General features: G+C 39.0%; 1 protein-coding gene across 2 annotated transcripts; it reads left to right on the forward strand.

Annotated features, from left to right (window-relative positions):
* The first annotated feature begins 3,461 nt into the window (after nucleotides 1-3,461).
* akap12a (A kinase (PRKA) anchor protein 12a) lies at nucleotides 3,462-13,537 on the forward strand. 2 transcript variants are annotated; one of them, XM_085142401.1, is made up of 4 exons: nucleotides 3,462-3,838; nucleotides 5,619-5,718; nucleotides 5,899-12,771; nucleotides 12,851-13,537. In XM_085142401.1, the coding sequence occupies exons 1-3, from the start codon at nucleotides 3,731-3,733 to the stop codon at nucleotides 12,741-12,743; spliced, it is 7,053 nt and encodes a 2,350-aa protein (XP_084998527.1). In that variant the 5' UTR covers nucleotides 3,462-3,730; the 3' UTR covers nucleotides 12,744-12,771; nucleotides 12,851-13,537. The 2 variants fall into 2 exon arrangements, with proteins under 2 accessions (XP_084998527.1, XP_084998526.1); XM_085142400.1 differs by having other exon boundaries at nucleotides 3,463-3,838; nucleotides 5,893-12,771.
* Nucleotides 13,538-13,992: the final 455 nt, after the last annotated feature.

The raw sequence follows: 13,992 nt of genomic DNA on the forward strand, positions 1-13,992 counted from the left end.
TTTTTCTTCCTATCTCCAGCATTGGCTGAGACTAATCTGTTTAAAGTCCCAAAACAATAAAACATTACCTCAGTCAAAATAAGCAAACCGTTTAGAGCTGGAATATATTATTTAATGCACTTGTTATAGGTGTAAGTGACTCAGCTGGTTCCTCTAAGGCCTCATTCCCCTTTAGCATGCTCTGTGTCTTGAAATCTATTTTTGCATTAGCTAACGATTTTCATCTTGTTTTATGTGTGCAGTTTCTGGCAGGAACAATTATACCTATGCTATATGCTATATTGCACTTACAAACATGTTTTGTTTTAAGTGAGCAATGCTGCATCTCCAACAAGAGCTGCTCAGCAAACACATACACTACAGGTTGGTGAGAAAATAAATTGAAATCCTGAATGAGTGAAGTGTATAACAGTGTATAACAAAGGCTACTACAGCTTTTCTGAAGACCTTCCTATATATGTTGACCAGACACTTTATTAGACACAGCTTGCTAACATTAGGTTAGACTTGCTTTTGCCTTCAGAAAGGCCTTAAGTCTTTGTGGCACAAAATCAACAAGATGATAGCATCACACAGTCTTACATCCTTGATGCAATCTTACAACATCCCAAAGCTGCTCTATTGGATTGCGATCTGGTGACTGTGGAGGCCACTTAAGTGCACTGAAGTGTCACATTCAAAAAAGCAGCTTTTGGTGATCTGAGTGTTGTGACATGGTGTGTTATCCAGCAGGAATCAGCTCTCTGAAGAAGGGTACACTGTGGTCATAAAGGGATGGACATAATCTGCAACAATATTTAGGTAGACTGTGGTGTTTAAACAGTCCTCGTTTGGTACTAAGGGGCTCAAAGTGTGCCCAGAAAATGAACCCCACATCATTATAGTCTGAAATGTTGACACAAAATAGGATGAATCTATCCTGTTCTAGGGTGACAAGAGTGGCACCTGGTGTGGTCTTCTGCTGCTGTAGACCATCTGCTTCAGGGTTTGTTGTGATTCCGAGATGCTCTTCTGGATACCTTGGGTGTTACGACTGGTTATTTGCTTTAAGCTGCCTTTCTATCAGCTTGATTGGCTGCTTAGATATTTACAGGTGTTCCTAAGAAAGTGAGCAGTGATTAGGATGTGTTTTATTTATAGTTGCCTAAAATCCTGAGTTTGGCCTTACTTATTACTTTGGCATCTAAGTACAAAAAATGCCATGACCATCATAAAGCATATGTGCAATACTGAACAAAAACAAAAACTAAACTAAACAAACAAAAAAATCATCTACCACATTATCTTGCCTAAACTGGCATTATCATGTAAGCCCAAACACTGCAGTGCTAGTGCTCATAAAATAAGTTTCTGCGAAACGCTTTAATGAAAGAAATGCAGCTTAACAGATAAACACATTATTAGTTTATCTTTTATTTTTTTCACAGTCAGAAGTCAGACTGCAAGGGGTCAAGCTTTTGAAGCAGCCTTTTCTAAAACGAATCTTGTATTTTAGGCAGACTGTTGTGTGTTTGTCTGCCCTGCTCATGATATTCTGCCCACACGCCTCAGTTTAAACACCAAATCAAATTAAGTCTGTTTTGCTCGAGAGGTACATTTGACCAGTCAGCTGATTTTCATTTTCAAGAAAACTTTTTTGCCAGCTTTAAAATATTTGATCATTTCTATACACTCTATGCTGTTATGAAATATTGTTTGTGTTGGACTGGTAACAGATTAGTTGATCAACACTAAATACCAAAAAAGAAACCCTCAGAATGACATGTGCATTCAGAGATGCTCTTATGCATACTATAGTTGTAATGAGTGGTTATTTGTCTCCCTATCAGTACTTCTCTGACCTATAGCATCAACAAGGCATTTTCACTCAGAGAACTGACATTCACTGGATATTTTCTATTTTTAGTCCATTCTCTTTAAACCCTCAAGATAGTTGTACAGGAAAATCTGAGCAGATCAGCAGTTTCTGAAATATTCAGACTAGCCAGTTAGTACCAAGAAGCACGCCACATTCAGATTTGCTTAAAATACCTTTCTTCCCCCATTTTGATGCTTCAGTAGGTCATCTTGATCAGGCCTACATTGATTGGCTGATAAATATTTCATTTTACAAGCAATTGACATGTGTTCCTAATAAAGTGGCTGGTGAGTGTAACGTAGGCCCTGTGGAGTGAACAGTAATTAACCTCAATATGAAAGCAGTTTTAAAGTAGATTTGCTTTGTTATGCCTTTTTTTGTTTGTTTTTTGGAGAAATGTCGTATAATTGTTGAACGATTTGTCCATGCAGTCTTTAAAGTGGGGAACTCTACTCAATTTGACTGTTTTTAAGATTCTGACTTAATAACAGTAATAATTAGTTGAAGTTTTAATATCTGGTCATGCTAACAATCATGTTAATATGTTTGGGGGTTTTTTTTAGCATTAGCATGCAGCATTTTATATATACTGTGTTTATATAAGGCTGGCAATTTGCTATTTAAATGTCCACTTCTTCCCATTCTCTAAAAGATGTTTTAGTAGGACAGCTGCCCATTTTAATGTTATTAAATAAGTTATTAAGACATACATTTGTTTCCCCCAGAACACTTCCCACTTATTATAAATTAATTTAAAAAAATGTTATACATAAAGAGGATTGTTCTAATGATAAGGATGTAGGATTTAACATGCTGTCCAAAAAGTATCTCCCAATCCCAAACTCACAATTCAACAACAAGGTGATTCAAAGTGCTTTGAATCACCTTGTCACCCTAGAAGTATTTGCAGGGCAGCTGATGTAATGGCAACTTTATCAACAGGCAGTTCAAGAGGTTGTGACATTTTCCCCAGACACTGACCCACAATGTCCAGCCGCAACTTCATAAACCACTTTTGACTCTCATGGCATTTCATTATAACATGACATTTGTTATAATGAAACCTGTCTGCTTATTTGTCAGACTGAATGTGCCCTACGTTTTTGATACATAAAATGATCGCAAACTTGTTCAACATGTATTCTTTTCATTGTACAGGTAATTTTACTAATTTAGGCAATTAAGTAATTGGAGGAATACTATAACTATTATATATATAATAGCCAGCCAGTAGTTAATTTTAACTATTTTTAACTGTTAACCATTTCTATAAAGATTTAAACACTTGGGGTTTTTTTGTTTGTTTTTTTAAAGAACATTCCTGGTTTCAAAATTCTTAGGTTTTGTTTTGTTTGTTTTTTGTTTGTTGTTTTTTTATATAATAAAACTAGTTATAAAATCCACTTTCCGGATAACCAAAGTGTTAAACAGCAACAGACTTTCTTATTTAATGCGGCATGAATTTGCAGCATCTGTTTCCGATGAAAATATCATTTAAATCTTTAACATAGCCACTCGTTGTTCAGTGCATCCGCGGGCTAGTGCATCCTCACCAGTGCAGGTTTATGCTTGTTGCTGGGACATTCTCTTCAGTAATCTGAGAGCAGGCTGTTTTCTCTGCAGTTCTTTTTTTTTTTCAATGCAGAGAGAGGCGGGCCGAGCCGGGCCGGGTCAGCTGGCTCATATGGCTTCATGTGATTCTGCAGGGAGGTGTTAATCTAAGAGGAAAGAGTTTTTCCAGCATCCAGACTACACCATTTGAGAGCTGACCGCCTTCCGTGGCTCAGCTGAGCTACCGGCCTGTTTTTCTTGTGGGATATCCGTTTCACTTGTGTGGCTCATTCCGGATAGCGACGCGCTGCAGTTCAGATAATGGGAGACACTCAGTCTGCGCAACGTGCGGGCAAGAAGGATGCAGAGGAGGAGGAGGAGAGCGCAAAAGTGAATGATGTTCAAATTGTGCAGGATACTGAAGACAAGGTAACATATCCCAAGAGACCCAAATTCTTCCTTTATGGCTGTGTTAACTTTGCAACAACGATTTAGCCTGTCCTCTTTACCAATCAGTGGTTTTCATTTGATTCATTATAGTGACAGAGAACAAACAGTAGGCGCTTTGAAAGATTAAAAAATGCTGAGGCTGGATTTTGTTGTTGTTGTCGGGACGGTGCACACGCTGCATGCCAACACATCAATTAACGTCAGAATAAAAGGAAAAGTCCTTGTCCCTTCAAAGCGGATGAGTGCATCCAGCAATACTGGGACACTGGCGAGCAATGTGATTATTTTTAAGCTTTTCTGTAACAGGAAGCATTATTGATTGATTTATATATTGTGCTGGGTGCACAACAGCCTAGTGTCATTTCTCCTTAGACATAAAGACAAAGATGAAATGAAAGGGAAAAAAAGTCTTATATGTGATGCATTTCATATGTATATATGTCCCACATTGACTGAAACTCTTTTTGGCCCCATTTTCCTTATACAGCAAGATTTGCAAAATGTGAAAAAGAATAATAATAGTAAATCATAGCCTGAGTCTTACAACACAAAACTTAAACCATTTACTGTAAAAGTTGTTGTTGTTTTTAAGTTGTTAAATGTATTGTGTGCAGTGCCTCATGTTGAAATTGTGAGCAAATTTAATGGCCCTTGACTGCTGGCTTTTGGTTCTTGAGGCTACCTGATAACTTACATAGTATTACTCTTCTGAATAGTCGTTTTTCACTATTTCATTGATGGTGCAGAGGTTTTCATTTACTGTAGATAAAAGAGGAAACAGCATGGAGGAATGATGACCTTTCATTCTTGGAGTGAACCAAATAAAGCCCATGGGAGAGATGGAATTTCCCTCCTGCTGGACTAAGCAGAAAAAACATTGATTATTAGTGTACAACATTATAACAGCTCATGCCGATGAGGATGTCAATTAGCACTGTCCTGTAAGAATCAGTAGAGAAATTGATGCTTTTTCTTGGCGATGTTGTGTTGATTTGATGATATATTCGACCATGCTGATTGTTATTAAGGTGGAGACATGACACTGCTGGAAGAAATCATGTGCTTAAGCATGGAATAAACCTAATTTCCTTCGAGATTAATAAAGTATTCTGATTCTGATTCTGAAGTGGGGTATTAAAAAGAAAGAAAAAACACTAATACCAATAAGTTGTATTTAAATTGTGATAATGGGAGATGATGATGATTATGGCCTTTAACTATCTAAAACTAGGTTGTTTTGCCTTCTGTTGTTATTATTTTCGGGCTCTTGGAGAGCTCGGATAGTCAGTTTAAATTCAGTTTAAATTAGATAAAGCACTTAAGGCAACATAATAACATAAGTAAAAAGATAAGCAAAACTCTGTACATCTAATAAATTGGTTTAAAAAGTTGAAAAAAAAAAAAGCTTAACTTGGAAATAATATCACTGTCTGATGTATTTACAGTTGTTTATTTAGGTTTTTGTTCTGCACACTATTGGGTGCAGTTAAGTTTCTTATTCCCTAAACCCTGCTCAGACATTCCCAACTAATCTGACTCATGGATTTAGGATTGGAAAAATTAGGAGCGTTGACTCTAAGGCTGCCACAAAACCTAGCCAATAGTAACTGGTCTATACTGTTTCTATAGGTCTTTGGCATCCCTGTTAATTACAGATGAAAATTCTTCAGAGGTTCAAACTAGACTTGTTAAATTTTTTTCGTGCCACGCACACATGAGCAGAGATTTATTGTACATTCAGTTTTGTGCTTTTTTTCAGCCTCTCAAAACCAATGGGCAGATCTCTGAGATAAATGGAAAAGCAGACGGCTCTATAGCAGCACTCAATGGTCTCTGCAAAGACGAGATTTCTGCAGAGGGTGGGTATTCATAATTTGTGTATTTCTGCCAGCATGGTTTCAATAGAAGCGCAAGTTGTTGGGTTCTAGGTGAAAGAATCTGTTAGCACACTAGGCCAATTTTGTTGCAACTTCTTGCAATCAAAAGTATTTTAATGATTAATTTAATTGTTGATTTAACTATCCTTTCCTCAGACAAAGATGTTGCAAAGACAGAAAAGTCCCCTAAAGAAGAAAAAACTCCAGTGGAAAGTGTTGGCATCAATGCAAAGACATCACCAGATGAAGCTGATGCAAATGAAGTTGAAAAAGTAGAAATTATCGAAATGGAAGAGAAGCAAAACGACATCAATGAAAGTTTTAGAAATTTTTTCAGCAACATTGGTTTGAAATTGACAGTTAAAAAAGGCTCTGGTGAAGAGGCTGAAACAGATGTGCCTGAGGAAGTACCAAACATACCAGAGGAGGGCAAAGATAATGCACAAGAGGTCAAAAGTGAAAATGAGGAACAGAGTGTGGATCTAAACACAGCACAGGAAGCAAATGAATATGATTCAACAGTATGTCCCAGTCTGACAGATGGTACATCAGAGAATATTCCAGAAAATGCAGACATAAAGAAAACAGAAACCAAAGAGGAAGCTGAGCGTGATAATGATGATGCAAGAACAACTTCACCTGCTGTAAATGAAGATGGACACCAGGATACCACACAGGAACTGCATCCAGCATCACCAATGATTACTGAAGAAAAGGTGGTTGACTCTCCATTAAAAAGGTTTTTTACCACAGGAATCTTTTCTAGTCTACGGAAGAAAAAGAAACTTGCAGAAGATGAGGTGACCGAGAAAGAACTGGTGGATATGAGTGAAAACGAGATTGCTGAAATAGCAGAGCAAGCAGTGGAAGAGCAGGATAAGGAGGAGATTACTCTTGATACTGAGGCAGCTACAACTGAGAAAGGACTTGGAGAAGCTAAGATCGTGCCTGCAGCAACCACTCAGGATGATGTTAAACCACCTTCCACGAAGAGATCAGATGGTGAGGGTGAAATACTAAACTCTCAAGAAAAAGAAAAAGTTCAGGCGAGTCCACTGAAGAAGCTAATGTCAGGCTCTAGTTTCAGGAGTCTTTCCAAAAAACAGAAAGCAAAGAAATCAAGTGACACAAAGATCACTGACTCACAAGAACAAGTCTCTGATCAGCTGCTGTCTTCAACAGAGTCAGCTGAAAATCAGAAAGACGAAAGTCCTGCACAACCCTCTGCACCGGCAGCAGAAGAAGAGGACAGTGCATGGATAGCCTTCAAAAAACTTCTGACTCCAAAAAAACGTAACAAGACGCCTTCATTGAGCAATGAACAGGCACAAATCTCAGGTTCAGTAGATGAGGCTAAACCAAGTGAAGGGGGGGAAATATCAGATCACAGCACAGAAGAAGGAAAAAAAAGGAAAGACTCATCTGTGTCATGGGAAGCTGTTTTGTGTGGATCTGGAAGGAGAAAAAGCCGAAAATCATCAGACTCAGAAGAAGAAACACCATCAAAAAACAAGCAAGACAGTGGACTTAAACAAGGTGCAGAATCACCACTAGAAAGATCTAATGAGGCCCAAGAAATTAAAGAAGGAAGTCCTCCAGAGAGTGATGGGGAGTCAACATGGAAATCATTTAAAAAACTTGTCACCCCCAAAACAAAAGCCAAGGATCTGGATGAAAGCAAAGATATCATTCCTTCTGACAATGAAGTTACTCAAGCTGAGTCCACGTTTTCTATTAAGAATCTCCTACCTGGAAGAAAAAAGAGAAAGCCTGCTGAAACGCTAGAACAAGTATCTTTAGATGAAGCTGACAAGGAAGCTTCAGGTGATGAAGACTCTGAGACTCCAGCTGTGATTCCACTATCAGAGTTTGCAGATGAAATGGGAGAAACCAAGGCAGATGTAGAAAGTTACATACCAGAAGTAACAGACAATGAAGTCCAGCAGGACTCCACTCCACCTTGTGATAGTCTTCCACTCGAAACACAAACATCCCAAGACAATGAGGAAGCTTTAGAAAATGAGGTTCCTAAAACACTGGCTACACCTGCTCCAGTTGAAGAACCAGATGACCTTACAGAATCAATCAGTAAACACCAACAACTCAGTGATATTCCAGAGGAGGGAGTACTTACAGAGACCATGGCCACTCCGGCTTCAGGCATTGAGGAAGCAGCAAGAGATGACACTATAGCAGAGGACCTGGTAGAGATCACATCTGAAGCCATAACAGCTCCAGAGCCTGTTGATGTTACTGTGACAGATGATGAAACTGAGATGATCTCTGCAGTTTCCCAGTTATCAGACTCTTCAAAAACATCTGGTAACGCAACACCTGTCCCAGCTGAATACAGTGTCAACAACACAGAGTTGTTGCTAGAACAAGTTGCTGAAACCATCTCTGTAAGTACGCATGTAGTCCCAGTGACTTTAGAGGAGCCAAGTTCAGAAAGAATAGTTAGTTCTGTCACGCCTCAATTACTTGAAACATTTGAAAAAGAACAGCCGGAAATCCTGGAAATACGCAAAGGATCAGATGAAACAGTGGTAAACGCAGAGCTAAATGCTGAACCAATTGATGCAATTAATGAACTTGAGGCAACAGCCCAAGCAGAGAGCATACCTGATGTTAACAAAGCTGTTTCAACAGAGATTGTATCTGAGGAGATTGACAATGCAGAAGTCACTGAAGATGAAGTTCATGAGGTCAGTGTTACACAGGTGCAAGAAAGCATTAAAGAATTAGAAGTTACTGATGACAGCCAACATGTGCCAGAATGCATTTCTGAAGAAAAGGAAGAGTTACCTCAGGAGACATTACCTGAAAGTGATGAAGTTGCTCCAGATAAAGGTTCTCTAGTTGTGGCAGATCAAGTAGAAGAAGATACCTCAAAAACTGAGACTCAAGAAGCAGAGTCAGCTCTTTTTGTGGCTGATGAAACTAAAGTTGGAAGCATCGAGCAGGAAGTTCAAAGTTCGTGCTCCATGGGGGATCAGATCAATCAAAATATTACTGAGCAAAGTCAAATTGAAGCTGAACCTTCTGTGGTGGTGGATGAGTTGGAAGCACTGGCAAATGTAGAAAAAGATGTAAAAGCTTCAGAAGAGGATACTGTTCAGTCACTTGAAGACGAAGCACCACACTTAGATGACATACCACCAACAGAAATAGTTACAGACGATTCCAAGCAGACAGAGCATCTTGCTGAAGTGACTGTTGAGCCAGAAGATAGACAAACACAGGCTGAAGCTCCCAAAACAGAGGATGACGAAGTGAAAGATGCAGTGGAAGTTGAGCAAAAAGCCACAGCAACTGCAGAAGAGGATAAAGTTCAATCACCTGCAGAAGAAGCACTGGCCTCAGAAGATGTTCCACCAGCAGAAAGTATAGATGAATCCAAACCAATAGGAGAGCATCTCACTGAAGATGAAGTTTCCATTGAGCCAGAAACTAAAGAGACACAGTCTGAAATTTTTGAAGTTACAGAAGTGCCAGAAGGTATTCAAGCCACAGCATTACAATCAGAAGGGGATAGTATTCAAGAAGAAATACAGTGCTCACAGGACATTCAGTCTGCTGAACCAGTAACAGATGAATCCAAACATACAGGGGAACATCTCATTGAAGTGAACGATGAGCCAGAAACTAAAGAGCCACAGTCTGAAGTTTCTGAAGTTACAGAGGTGCCAGAAGATGTTGAAGCCATAACATTAGAATCAAAAGAGGACAACATTCAAGAAGAAATACAACCCTCGCAGGACATTCAGGCGGCTGAACCAGTAATAGATGAATCCAAACAGACATCAGAGCATCTCACTGAAGGTGAAGTTTCTAATGAGCCAGAAACTAAAGAGCCACAGCCTGAGGTTTCCGAAGTTACAGAGGTGTCAGAAGGTGTTCAAGCCACAACATTGGAATCAAAAGAGGACAGTGTTCGAACAGAAATACAACCTGCAGAGGATATTCAGTCTGCTGAGCTAATAACAGGTGAATGTAAAGAGTTAGCAGAGAATCTCATTGAAGTGACTGATGAGATTAAAAAAAAAGAACCACAGCCTGAAGTTTCCAAAGTTCCAGAGGTACCAGAACTTCTTCAAGCCACATCATTGCAGTCAAAAGAAGATAGTGTTCAAACAGAAATACAACCTTCAGAGGACATTCAGTCTTCTCAACCAGTAACAGATGAAAACAAACAGACAACACAACATCACACTGAAGTGACCGATGAGATTCAAAACAAAGAATCGCAGCCTGAAGTTCCAGAAAAAGTAGAAGCTGTACAAGCAGCCACATTAGATTTAGAAGAGGGGAGTGGTCAGTCATGGGAGAAAGAAGTAATATCAGAGGATGTTCCACCTGCAGAAAAAGATCAGCCCCAAGAGGCTAAAATGTTACCAATCACTGAAGATAAAGGTGAAGCAGTGGATGATTCCATAACCAAGGATGTTCAAGAACCAGCAGTGTTACAAGTGGTACAAGCCGTCACATTAGATTCAGAGGAAGGTCAACCTCAAGGAACTGAAGATGAGGTGATATCCAAGGATATGGGGACAATGGAAACAGTTACAGGTGAACCCAAGCAGAAAGCAGTTGACCTAATGGAACCAGAAGCATCACTGCCTGATGCAGAAGACAATGTTCCTGCAACTGACCGTGAAGCATCCAAGTCTGCAAATGCAGTTGCATCAAGTGTTGAGGTGTTTAGCACTCAGGAGCTTGAAACTGAAGCATTGCTAGAAGATGTTCCGAAACCAGACACTGACTGCATTACAGATGAAACTGAGAAAAAACAACCAGACCAGGATTTAGAAATAAACAAAGATCAGAAAACCGAAAGCATTCCACAAAATGATCAAGCTGAACACGAAGATAGAAAAGGTGAAGCTTTGGAAGAAACAGTACCAGCTGCTTATGTGCCTTCTGCAGAACAAGAAGAAGAACAAGTAAGTAATGATCAGGTCCATTATGAGACTTGTGTTGACAGTGCTGAAGCTTCAGAAGAACCCAAATATGACGAGGATGTTAGTACAGCCCAAGTAAGTGTTGAGGGAGAAAAAGCTGGTGAACTTCAAGGCACTGAGGTAATCACTGCTGCCACTGAGCACGCTGTAGTGATGCAAGTAATAACATGTAATCTAAAAGATGTTTCAGCAGTAATACCTGATGTTTCAATTGAGGAAACAACTGAGATTCGAGAACACTTGATAGAAAGAAAAGCAAGTGAGATGGAGATAAAGGACACTTTTGAGACCACAACACCATTAGAGAAGAACAATGTCATTAACACAGCAGAAGGAGGGAGTGTGGTTGTTATGATGCATGTTCCATCACTAGAGTTTGACGACAATCACAGATTCCAAGTGCAAGTGGTGGATGTTGATATCAATTCAGCAGAGAATATCGTCCACACAATGATTGAGGTAGGGGTTACAGAAGCCAAAGAAGTTATTGATGTTTGTCATGAAACTCTTGAAAAAGTAGAAAACCTATCTGCCTCTACTGCAATCGAAGAGGAAGTGAATAACGAGGAAAACAATCTAACTGTTCAAGAAGTTATTCAATATGTAAAGGGGAATTTACCAGAGCCCACTCCTGAATCTGTGCCAGATAAGTTGGAACAAGAAGTTATAAAACAACCAGATGTTAGCGAGACAGTTCAAAGTACACCAAGTGAACCAGAGGATGAAAAAATGATGAAGGACAGTTCTGGGGAGCTCATAGAAGAAGAGGATGAAGGACATGGGATCCCAGCTGAGCAGAAAGAGTCTGAGGATCAATTGCGAATTTCTGATTTAGGTTTAGATATCTCTACCCATGATCACACAGAGGATCTGGAAGAAACTCAAGCTGAGCTGCAAAAATCAGAGGTATGTGTGACAGCGGAGGATGCAACATCTGAAGAATTAGCTAAGAAGAAAGATGGCGATACCACCACAGAAGCACAAAACCTACAAAGTACACAAAGCCAGATTGTTACACCAAATAACACATTATTAGTAGCCCCCCAGAACACGGGTATGATCTCGTCAATAGGTAATGTAGAGTCTCCTTCAAGCCTGTCCTTAGAATTCAAACTTAACATACAGTTTGGACAGCTAAAGGCACCAGCATCCCCACCTCCTCCTGCAGAACCTGTGAAACAGCTTAATGTGTCCGAAGTTGCTGTTCAGGCAGTAGAAGCAGTGGAACCTACAAACCTGATAAATGCAATGCAAAGAGCTGAGAGCGAGAAACAAATGGAGCTAATGGAAGTCGCTGTTCAGACAACAGAAATTACTGAATCAGAAGCTGTGGTCTCCCATCAGCCTAAACTTCAGGACGTTGCTGTCCAAGAAATGGAAACAACACAACCAGCAGAACAAACTGAATCAGAGGAACCAATAATCTCTGAAATCCAGGCAGCAGACACCACCAAACCGCTGAAGCAAATCACAGAGCCAGCAGAAAAATTAGATTTAACTGAAAGAGCCATGATATCAAAACAGCCAGTACTACAGGCTGTTAGCATCCAGACAATAGAAACAATAGAACCAGTGGAACAAATTCAGTCAAAGCAATCGATAATACCAGACATTCAGGCCACACAAACGACAGAACCTGTGATGCAAAAAGAGAAACGAGGCCTGTTGATCAGTCATCCTGCAGTCTTCAAGGCTCGTAGCAAAGAAAAAACAGCAGAGGAGCCCATTAAACAAATAGAGGAGGAAAATGATGACGTGTGGCTGGATGCTGAGGAAGACATTTACACCCAAGAGGAAAAGGGGGCATCCCACATCAAAGTGGAAGAACCCACGGAGCCTCAAGCGGGAAGTGCACATGAGGGAAAAGAAGATCCTGAATCTGAGTTTGAAATGGCACCTGATACCAAGAGTGAGGATGAGGAATATCATCAGAGATTGCACGAAACAGGAGGAATAGGTGAAATTGAGAGTGAAGGTGAAGATTTTGCTGTTGCCCTGGAGTACCCAGTAATCACAACACGTGTCACTCAGGCAGAATGGGATTAACCTAACCTAGCTCAAGTGTTACTGAGTGGTAAGCCACCTCTTATTCTGTATATTTTCACAATCAATTTCAATTAAACGTATGCCCTTTTTTGTATTTCTTTTTGTAGGTGGAACAATCAAAAAGTAAAAGGAAGAAAGCTTCATAAAGCCATCAAAGCCTTTTATTTCACATTATGATGCACCAAAATATTCTGATATTTATTAGCAAAACTAGCCTTAATTGCTAAGATTATTTTATTATTATACAGTATATGACTTAAGAGAGTGTTTTGGAAAGTGTGCATTGAAAAAAAAAAGGTTAATCTTCTCAGGGGGCTTGAATTGTGATTTTTGAATGATTTTAGAAGTGTGACAATGAGCTACTTATACCACGCAGGGGCCTCAGTAAATTTAACTACCTGTTTGTCATGTAATGCAACTTCATTGCTAATTATGTCAGGTCTCTCCATTTATAATTCATACATTATTATGCCTAAGTTTTTAAATAGAATGTATATGTCAGTAAGTCAATAAGAATATCATAATATATTTGTTGAATCTTTTCACCTTTTATGGTAAAAAGCTTAAAAAATGTTCAGGTGTTATTCACAGACCACATTAAATCATGATGTATGTTACCAGTTACAGCACATAGAAACACCTTTTTATAAAAATTAGCAAAATGTAGATATTTCCACAAAACATTTATTTGCAATCAGTATTTCACTTATATACATGTTGCCACATGATTTAAAAAGTCAGACCTGAACATACTGAGGAGATATACATATATATATATATATATATATATATATATATACACATATATATACATATATATTATTATTATTATACGTGATCTTGTACATAATGAATATTTTAGTGATTAGAATTTTTACTGTGAGCAGTTCGAAAATTAGAGCATGGTGAGAGCATGGCATGAAGCAAGGTGTGACAGTGTTTAATCTAAAGCTGAACTTAATCAAATACGCAGTTAATCAAATTTGAATCAGCAGTGCCTTAAGCAACCATGTTTACTCAAACTTTTCTGTTCTCCTGTTCTTTAACAGGCTGTTTCTACCACTGAAAAATATAAAAAGTGGAGATTTTGATTGTCTCAAAATTTGAGATACTAACCCTAAATTTAGACTTAGAGACCGGAAAAAATAAATCTAAGTGCCAGAAACAAGCCTCCTCACTAAGCTTGATGCCTGAGGCTCAGTAATCAAACTGCAACAGAGTGAGAAAAATAAGCTTGTGAAAAGGTATT

This window comes from Neolamprologus multifasciatus, chromosome 19, assembly GCF_963576455.1.
Source record: "Neolamprologus multifasciatus chromosome 19, fNeoMul1.2, whole genome shotgun sequence".
Lineage (NCBI taxonomy): Eukaryota > Metazoa > Chordata > Actinopteri > Cichliformes > Cichlidae > Neolamprologus > Neolamprologus multifasciatus.

What these genes read in the sequence shown, in the direction of transcription:
- akap12a (XM_085142400.1), top strand. Translation starts at nt 3,731, where the DNA reads ATGGGAGACACTCAGTCTGCGCAACGTGCGGGCAAGAAGGATGCAGAG. An exon ending in TGCAGGATACTGAAGACAAG is followed by an intron (nt 3,839 to 5,618) that starts GTAACATATCCC and finishes GCTTTTTTTCAG; the next exon opens with CCTCTCAAAACCAATGGGCA. An exon ending in AGACGAGATTTCTGCAGAGG is followed by an intron (nt 5,719 to 5,892) that starts GTGGGTATTCAT and finishes TCCTTTCCTCAG; the next exon opens with ACAAAGATGTTGCAAAGACA.